The 9737-nt window shown below is 50.4% G+C and overlaps 1 protein-coding gene across 4 annotated transcripts in view; it reads left to right on the forward strand.

The window, feature by feature from the left end:
- The window catches only part of DIP2A (disco interacting protein 2 homolog A), a 93037-nt gene extending 86734 nt beyond the window's left edge, over positions 1-6303 (forward strand). For 3 of the 4 annotated variants that reach the window (XM_036849932.1, XM_036849933.1, XM_036849934.1), the window contains 4 exons: positions 1194-1268; positions 2579-2753; positions 3278-3401; positions 3952-4204. In XM_036849932.1, the coding sequence (XP_036705827.1) occupies positions 1194-1268; positions 2579-2753; positions 3278-3401; positions 3952-4204 (627 nt within the window). Of the gene's footprint in view, positions 1-1193; positions 1269-2578; positions 2754-3277; positions 3402-3951 lie in introns of all 4 variants that reach the window. The other variant, XM_036849935.1, reaches the window with a different exon arrangement.
- Positions 6304-9737: the final 3434 nt, after the last annotated feature.

Consider the following 9737-nt stretch of genomic DNA (forward strand, 5'->3'; position numbering starts at 1 on the left):
GCGGGGGAGGAGCAAGCGGGGGCTGTGCACCAGCAGGGGCCGCCCCAGAGGAGGAGCAGAGACCGGGGGAGAAGGCTCAGCTGGCGCAAAGGTCCTGGGGCCACGGGGAGGCCTGCGTGGGGGAGCTGCACTGGGGGGAGGGGAGGAGGAGAGAAGGGCGCTCTCGTGGGCAGGTGGGCGTGGGGCCTGGGAAGGAAGGCACAGACCCTGGAGGGGGAGGCAGTGGGCACAGGCCAGGGCTCCCTTCCTGTCCCTCCCCACGCGCACAGAAACGCCCCCTGTGCAGTCCGCATTGTCCTTTCTGCAAACGCAATTCTTAATGCTTTCTGGTGCCTTTTTGTTTCCTATCACATACGGCTCTGCATCCATTTTTGATGGACTTTCCCCCCATATTTCTCTGTTATGATAAATTGGGGCTGACGGACCTGGGTCCTGGAAAGAGCTCTGGCTTCAGGGTTTGGGTGGGCCACACGGGGAGAGGTCGGAGGCTCAGCAGCATCTGGGGAAACAGAACGGTCCCACCAGGGCTGTGGGGACAGCACGAGGAGAGGAGGGTCTGGCGCTGGCCATGGCGACCTCCTGTGACCCCTCGTCCCTTCCTCCACTGCCTGGAGGTCTCCACTGTCACCTCCCGTTTTATACCTGGGGAAACTGAGGACACAGAACAGGTGTCCAGGAGCAGCCAGGTGGTCTGACTTGAGCCCAGTGAGGCCCCGCAGGCCCGGCGGAGGTCCTGGACCCGAGGCACACTCCCCTGGAGTCTTCACGGCCCCTGGTGGGCACGGAGCCGGTGCTCAGCAGCTGCCCCACTCTGAGTCTGGGGGCAGGAAGGCCTCTTGGGGGCCAGGTTTCCATCCAGAGCCGGGGGCTCAGGGGGGCCGGTGGGGGGACACGGCCGAGGCATGTGGACCCCCGGCACTCGTGAGCCCTCACAGGGGGCCTCAGAGAAAGACCCCCTCGACCCCTCTTGCCATCCAAAATAGGGTCCATTCTCAGGAACTGGGTGATTTTGCTAAGATTCAGAATTTATTTTTCTGTGTTAAAATTCGAAGTCAGATTTAGGTTGGCTCCCGAGCCTGATCAGCCCCGTGTACGTGTCACATCCTTTGGATCAGCTTCGAAGGACGTTGTTTTGACGCGCTTGAATCAGGAGGGCCGTGCGGCCTCTGACCGGAGCACGGCTCTCCTTCCAGATCCTGCCTGGAGTGAAGGTCATCATTGCCCACACCGAGACCAGAGGGCCCCTTGGAGACTCGCACCTGGGGGAGGTGAGGCTGCAGAGCCCCGCGCACCCCCGGAGCCACTCCGTACCCTCCTCGCCTTTCTGCCCCAGGTTCGGGAGTTCTGAACCTTGGGGTCGCACGTGCTTTGGGGAATCTGTCAGAAGCTGTGTGCCTCCCCCAGTGTTTGTGCCCCTGGACCCAGTCCCTGGGTAGGATTTCAGGGTCCTGCCCTTGGGATGAAGCCCCCCACCCTGCTACCCCACTAGCAGAGGGAAACCTTGAGTTGCAGACACTGGGTGGCCTAAGGAGCCTCGCAGGAACCAGCAGCCATGGAGGAAACAGCTGTCCCTCGAAGAGAAGTTCCTGCGGCCCCCAGTGAGGGACAGCACAGGGCAGACCCCATGGCTAAGAGGGACGGACTTCTCCATCCTGGGGACACGGGGCGGGGTGTCCTCACTGCCCCAGGACACAGGCTGTGCTGGAGTCCTTGGTATGCCTGCGTACAGCTCCTGGTCTAGAGTAACGGGACGGGTGGGACCCAGTACCTGGTGGGACCCAGTACCTGGTGGCAAGTGGAGGCTGGGTGTCCAGGCTGGCCTGTTACAGTGGGAATGGTCTCAGCTCCCAGTTCCGGGCCTGGGGGCCAGCATCCTGCACTGCTGAGGGCAGCACCCAGGGGTGTCCTCACACACTGCCCAGTCCCTGACCAGCTGCGACGAGGGCATGGGTGGGCCTGGGGCTCATGCCGCATCGGCCAGGAAAGGTGTCCCAGTCCCAGGGCTGGGTGTGCTCCGCCTGGGGTCTTCCCCGCGCCATCCCCTTCCTGGCCAGCTGGGCCCAGGCCTGTTAGGGCAGTAGTGGGTCCCAAGACAGTCCTGGCAGGTCTGCCCCAGGCTGGGACCCTTGTGGCCGCCCTGTTTCCTCTTTCGGACCCTGCTTTCGGGGGGTACCTAGAGCCTGGTAGTCAGTCGGGAGCCGCCTGTGGGCCCTGGAGGGCCCTGGCTTTAGGAGGGTGCCCCGGGGGCCCGTGACGCTCTGGGCACCGTTAGCCCACGTGCGGGTGGGTCTGCGCCCCGACTCTCGCTGGCCCTGTGTGCGTGTGCACGTGCAGGTTCTTTCTTACCGTCAGCTGTGTACACCGCTGTCCTACAGGCGTCTCTCCGGGGTCCGAGGAGGGGAACGGTTCGTCTGAAGGAGGACAGTCACTTGCCTGCTTTCCGCGCCAGTTGTTGTAACTTAGTTCGAGCGCTCTGTCCCCGCCCCCGCCCCCGTGTGCTGTGGCGCTGCTGCCGTGCATCGGCACAGACAGTGCCTGGCACCGTGGCGACTGACCCCCTCGTCCCCTGGGCCCCCAGGTCTGGGTGAGCAGCCCGCACAGCGCCGCTGGGTACTACACGGCCTACGGGGAGGAGGGGCTCCGCGCCGACCACTTCAGTGCCCGGCTGAGTTTCGGAGACACCCAGACCGTTTGGGCAAGGACGGGCTTCCTGGGCTTCCTCCGAAGGACAGAGCTCACCGACGCCAGCGGAGGTGAGGGGTCCCTGTGCAGCCCCACGCCGGCACCTGAGCCCCGTGCGGGCGGCATCTTGGGGGTCCCCGCTGACTCACCTCGCCGCTCGCTAGGAGCTCCTGTCTCTAGGTGCCCTGACATGGTTTTCTCTGAAAATTACTCTTTTTCCTTCACTGGTCTTGGACCCCAGCCTCTGCGGAGGATGCAGGGTTGCTGGCAGAGGCTGTGGGCCCCCCAGGCTTAGCCGTGGGCACGTCTCACTAGCCATCTGTTGGGCCCTCCCCACACGGCCCCCCAAGCTTTCAAAGTCCCTCGGCCACAGCAGGCTGGCCAGATGCCGTCAGAAGTTTTGGGAGCCCCTGTAGCTGCTGCTTCGTTTCCAGAGATAGTAAAGTTGTTGTTAAATACGTATTCAGACGTGGGCGTAACTTCTCTGAGTCTCGGGGGGCCGAGCGTGGCAGGAGGCTGTCGTCGGGCAATGTTTGAGTCGCCAGCCGTCGGCACCGCGTGCCGTGCTGAGACGGGCGAACTGTGCTGTCCGCAGAGCGACACGACGCGCTGTACGTGGTGGGGTCTCTGGACGAGGCGCTGGAGCTGAGGGGCATGCGCTATCACCCCGTCGACATCGAGACGTCAGTGATCCGGGCGCACAGGAGCGTCGCCGAGTGGTGAGGGCCTGGGACGGCCGTCCCCCAGCTCCCCGGGGCCGGGGCAGGCGCTGCGGCCACGCGTGGGAGGCAGCCTCCTGCCTCTCCCGGAGCAGACCCCAGACACGCTCTTGGAATCACGGGCCGGAGACCCCTTGCTTGGGTTTGCTTGGTTTTTCCTCTTCCTAATCAGTCTTAAGCTAAGAGTCTGTCCCCAGATGCACAGGCAAAATGTGAGAGCTCCACAGTTATCCTGAAATGCTTCTGCTTTTAACATGAATTTCCTAATTTAAATGGTCGAGACTCAGGATTTCTTCACTTTGTAGGCAGCTTGCCTTGGGAAAGGTACAGCTTTCGACATCATGTGTTCTTGATTCTTAGCGAGAACTTTAATTAGAATAGATACTCCTGTAAAACACACTTAACCTTTGAATTGTAACTGACCTTGAGCAGGAGGGTGACGTCAGTGAACCTACGTTGGTTTTTTTCACTGGTCTCTTTCTGACGCCCTTTCCCAGCCCCCAAAGCCTGTGCCCGACCCCGTGCGACACCATCCGCCTTCTCCCCGCAGTGCCGTGTTCACCTGGACCAACCTGCTGGTGGTGGTGGTGGAGCTGGATGGGCTGGAGCAGGATGCACTGGACCTGGTGGCCCTGGTGACGAACGCGGTGCTGGAGGAGCATCTCCTGGTGGTGGGCGTGGTGGTCATCGTGGACCCAGGCGTCATCCCCATCAACTCCCGCGGGGAGAAGCAGCGCATGCACCTGCGTGACGGCTTCCTGGCCGACCAGCTGGACCCCATCTACGTCGCCTACAACATGTGAGCACAGCGCACACCCTGGCCCTGAGAGGGGCCTCGGGACGTGTCGGAGGTGCTGGGACGCGTGGAAACACGGCAGCACCTGCAGCCCCCAGGGAGAGGACCCCAGGCTCTGGGAGCGCGGTGCCCCCGCCTCCTATGCTCTTACAGGTCCGTGTCATTTTAGAAACCACTTCCTGAGTTATTCAAAGAACTCTTTTAATTATCAAGGACATTTACAGAAACATGAATCTCAGTATTTTAACAGATGGGGTGACTGGGAAAGAGGCCTGGTGTGGGCGCCGCGGGAGCTGCAGGTGTGAGTTTGCACTTTTTTAGGCTGAAAATACAGTTCTCAATTTTTAAAATTCAACTGTTTATTCCCACTTCAAGTGACGAGTTCATGTATAGAGTTTACGCTAGGAGGAATTTGAGGCCCAAGTACAGCTGCTTCGATTCTGATTCACAGGAAAGCGCAGAGCCCAGAAAGGCTGGTGGACAGGAGTGAGCCTGGCCTGGCCGCCCTGCCCACCTTCGGGCCCCAGACCAGGCACTGGACGCACACGCTTCCTCTCTTGAAACAGGTCTGCACGGCTGTCTGCTTGTGTGGTCACTAACGCTCGACAGGGGCCATCTGGGGCCGTCAGGTGAGGTGCTCTGTTCCGGAAAGATAAACCAGCACTGAGTTTTAAACCACTTTCTAAGTTTCTGACTTCTTGCTGTTCAACTGAAGTGCTTGTTTTCATAACCACAGTATAAGCTCTTCTCACTGCACGGAAGCGCACTGAATTATTATTTTTACTCCACGTCAGCAGATGTGGAAGCCCCGGTGAGGTGAGGTTTCCTTCCTCGGTGATGTCTGCTGAGCACCGGCGGTACAGCCGAGGGGCCCAGCCCGGGAGAGCCTTGCCCATTGCTGTTGCATTTTGAGTTGTGTGCCTGTAAAATTTGGCCAAATCATGTTCCGTTATTTTATTCTAACTTGACCAGACTGAGTGGTATAATATTATAGTAAGTCTAAATCAAAGAAGAAAACGTGGTATCCTTTAGTTACTTCTAAGAACTTGAAGTGAAGCTCGAATCTAAGGCAGAGTATTTTTGTATCGCTAATGAGTATGTTACCAGCTGTCGGGGACTGAGGGTGGGAAAGTTTACGAATCATGCCTGCTTCCTAGACAGCCAGGTTTTTCTGGAATTAGCCTGGATCAGTGCCTAACAACGTCGTTATTAATTCTCTACCATTTGAAATTCTCCACCAAAAAGGCCGGGCTAACTGGGCCAACTCTCACGTGTGACTCATGTTTGGCTACGAGTAGCTTGCGCTCAGTAGTTGTGGGCCTGCGGCGTTGGCCTGCAGTGTGGTATGTAACAACATACTGGAATTTGAATAATCTTCTTGTAATTATGTACATAATTTGTGTAACTTATTGTTGGACATACAGAGGTCCTAGTAGTTGACTAATGGGCATTCCTTATAACAGAATGGCCATCAGGGGAAGAACTACCCAGCCTTGTATGTTGTAGTTTTATAGCAAACAAATATTGTAAAATTTTTGTATTGAAAGGTCGGTGGCAGTAAGACAAGGTGTCTTGTAAATTAAGATTTTAAGAAGCATTAAAATGTTTTAAAATTACTCTCTGGGAATTCTGTATATCACACTAAAAATTTTATATCATTATGTTAATAAAGTTATTGACTGTTTGTAATTCTGCATTCTGAAATGTGTGAAAAGGTTTTTAAAATTACCCCAAATACGATGTATTTTATTATGCATTCTTCTTTCCTGAATATAAAAGCATTTATGCTACAGCATAAAATCTACAAAGCATATTAAAGTATAAAGAAGAAAATTTAAATCTCCCATAATCCTACCTCTCGGTAATGACAGCATTAGTATTTGATGTAAATCCTTTCAAGGATTTATTTTTTCCTTTAAAACACTTTTACAAAATTAGGATCGATCATTATAATTTTATAATCAGCTTTTGCAGTTAATAAATTAGACTTTTAATCTGTTACATATATTCTTCTACATGTTTTAATGACTGTGTCATATGGGAGGGGGGCTCGACTGAATGCAGCTTGTATTCACTTGCTCTGTGTCAGCGTCGTTTCAGCTGTGCTGCCGTGAACCTCCTCGCGGGTGTGTGTTCATATGCAAGACCTGCCTTGGGCTCAGTTCCTACAGGTAGAGTTCGTGCCAGGTGTGAAGCTTTGGGCACCCCTGCCCTCGCAAGCGCACAAGGCAGCATGGGAGAAGCATTTTCCTGGCAGCCTGAGAGCACCGGCAATAAATAAATAAGTCCTTGTCGATTTGATAGTCAAATAAGTATCATGTCTAGTGATGCTGAGTTTGTTTTCATGTGTTTGTGGTCATTTTAATTTCTCATTTGATGCATTCTATTTGGCAGGGTTTTTTTTTTAATTCTTTTTTAAAATTTATTTATTTGGCTGCGTCGGGTCTTAGTTGCGGCACGCGGGCTTCTCTCTAGTTGTTGCGCACAGGCTCCAGAGCACGCAGGCTCAGTAACTGTGCCGCGCGTGGCTCTCTAGTTGTGGTGCGGGCTCCAGAGCATGCGTGCTCAGTAGTTACGGTGCACAGGCTTAATTGCTCTGCGGCACGTGGGATCTTAGTTCCCCGACCAGGGATCGAACCTGCGTCCCCTGCATTGGAAGGCGGATTCTTAACCACCAAACCAAAAGGGAAGTCCTTCAAGGGTTTTTTTTTAATCTTTATTGGAGTATAATTGCTTCACAATACTGTGTTAGTTTCTGTTGCACAAACAAAGCGAATCAGCTGTATGCATACACATGTCCCCATATCCCCTCTCTCTTGAGCCTCCCTCCCATCCTCCCTATCCCACCCCTCTAGGTCATCGCAAAGCACCGAGCCGATCTCCCTGTGCTATGCTGCTGCTTCCCACCAGCCAACAATTTTACATTTGGTAGTGTACATATATCGATGCTACTCTGACTTCACCCCCCCACCCCATGTCCTCAAGTCCATTCTCTACGTCTACCTCTTTTTTCCTGCTGTGCAACTAAGTTCATCAGTACCATTTTTTTTTTATTCCATATATACGCGTTAGCATACGGTATTTGTTTTTCTGACTTACTTCACTCTGTATGACAGACTCTAGGTCCATCCACCTCACTACAAATAACTCAGTTTCGTTTCTTTTTATGGCTGAGTAATATTCCATTGGATACATGTGCCACATCTTTATCCATTCGTCTGTTGATGGACACTTAGGTTGCTTCCATGTACTGGCTATTGTAAATAGTGCTGCAATGAGCATTGTAGTACATGTCTCTTTCTGAATTATGGTTTTCTCAGGGTACATGCCCAGTAGTGGGATTGCTGGGTCGTATGGTAGTTCTATTTTTAGTTTTTTGAGGAACCTCCATACTGTTCTCCATAGTGCCTGTATCAGTTTACATTCCCACCAACAGTGCAGGATGGTTCCCTTTTCACCACACCCTTTCCCGCATTTATGGTTTCTAGATTCTTTGATAATGGCCATTCTGACCGGTGTGAGGTGATACCTCACTGTAGTTTTGATTTGCGTTTCTCTAATAATTAGTGATGTTGAGCATCTTTTCATGTGCCTCTTGGCCATCTGTATGTCTTCCTTGGTGAAATGTCTATTTAGGTCTTCCGCCCATTTTTTAACTGGATTGTTTGTTTTTTTGATGTTGAGCTCCATGAGCTATTTGTGTATTTTGGAGATTAATCCTTTGTTGTTTTATTTGCAAATATTTTCTCCCATTCTGAGGGTTGTCTTTTTGTCCTGTTTATGGTTTCCTTTGCTGCGCAAAAGCTTTTAAGTTTAATTAAGTCCCATTTGTTTATTTTTGTTTTTATTTCCGTTACTCTAGGAGGTGGGTCAAAAAAGATCTTGCTGTTTATGTCAAAGAGTGTTTTTCCTATGTTTTCCTCTAAGAGTTTTATAGTGTCTGGTCTTACATTTAGGTCTCTAATCCATTTTGAGTTTATTTTTGTGTGTGGTGTTAGGGAGTGTTCTAATTTCATTCTTTTACATGTAGCTGTCCAGTTTTCCCAGCACCACTTACTGAAGAGGCTGTCTTTTCTCCATTGTATGTTCTTGCCTCCTTCGTCGTAAATTAGGTGCCCATATGTGCGTGGGTTTATCTCTGGGCATTCTCTCCTGTTCCATTGATCTATATTTCTGTTTTTGTGCTAGTACCATACTGTCTTGATTACTCTTGCTTTGCAGTATGGTTTGAAGTCAGGGAGCCTGATTCCTCCAACTCCGTTTTTCTTTCTCAAGATTGCTTTGGCTATTTGGGGTCTTTTGTATTTCCATAAGAATTGTAAAAAATTTTGTTCTTATTCTGTGAAGAATGCCATTGGTAGTTTGATAGGGATTGCATTGAATCTATAGATTGCTTTGGGTAGTATAGTCATTTTCACAATATTGATTCTTCCAATCCAAGAACATGGTATACTTCTCTATCTGTTTATGTCATCTTTGATTTCTTTCATCAGTGTTTTATAGTTTTCCGAGTACAAGTCATTTGCCTCCTTAGGCAGGTTTATTCCTAGGTATTTTATTCTTTTTGTTGCAACGGTAAATGGGAGTGTTTCCTTAATTTCTCTTTCTGATTTTTCGTTGTTGGTGTATAGGAATGCTAGAGATTTCTGTGCATTAATTTTGTATCCTGCAGCCTTACCAAATTCATTGATTAGTTCTAGTAGTTTTCTGGTGGCATCTTCAGTATTTTCTATGTATAGTATCATGTCATTGGCAAACGTTGACAGTTTTACTTCATCTTTTCAAATTTTTATTCCTTTTATTTCTTTTTCTTTTCTGATTGCTGTGGCTAGGACTTCCAAAACTATGTTGAATAAGAGTGGCAAGAGTGGACATCCTTGTCTTGTTCCTGAGCTTAGTGGAAATGCTTTCAGTTTTTCACCATTGAGTATGATGCTTGCTGTGGGTTTGTCATATATGGCCTTTATTATGTTGAGGTAGGTTCCCTCTTTGCCCTTTCTCTGGAGGGTTTTTTTTATCATAAATGGGTGTTGAATTTTGTCAAAAGCTTTTTCTGCATCTATTGAGATGATCATGTGGTTTTTATTCCTTAATTTGTTAATATGCTGTATCACATTGATTGATCTGAGTATATTGAAGAATTCTTGCATCCTTGGGGTAAATCCCACTTGATCATGGTGTGTGATCCTTTTAATGTGCTGTTGGATTCTGTTTGCTAGTATTTTGTTCAGGATTTTTGCACCTATGTTCATCAGGGATATTGGTCTATACTTTTCTTCTTTTGTGATATCTTTTTCTGGTTTTGGTATCAGGGTAATGGTGGCTTCATAGAATGAATTTGGGAGTGTTTCTCCCTCTGCCATTTTTTGGAAGAGTTTGAGAAGGATCGGTGTTCGCTCTTCTCTAAATGTTTGATAGCATTTGCCTGTGAAGCCATCTGGCCCTGGACTTCTGTTTGTTGGAACCTTTTTAATTGTGGTTTCAATTTAATTACTTGTGATAGGTCTGTTTATATTTTCTAATTCTTCCTGGTTCAGTCT

This window comes from Balaenoptera musculus, chromosome 4 (assembly GCF_009873245.2).
Source record: "Balaenoptera musculus isolate JJ_BM4_2016_0621 chromosome 4, mBalMus1.pri.v3, whole genome shotgun sequence".
NCBI classification, from domain to species: Eukaryota; Metazoa; Chordata; class Mammalia; order Artiodactyla; family Balaenopteridae; genus Balaenoptera; species Balaenoptera musculus.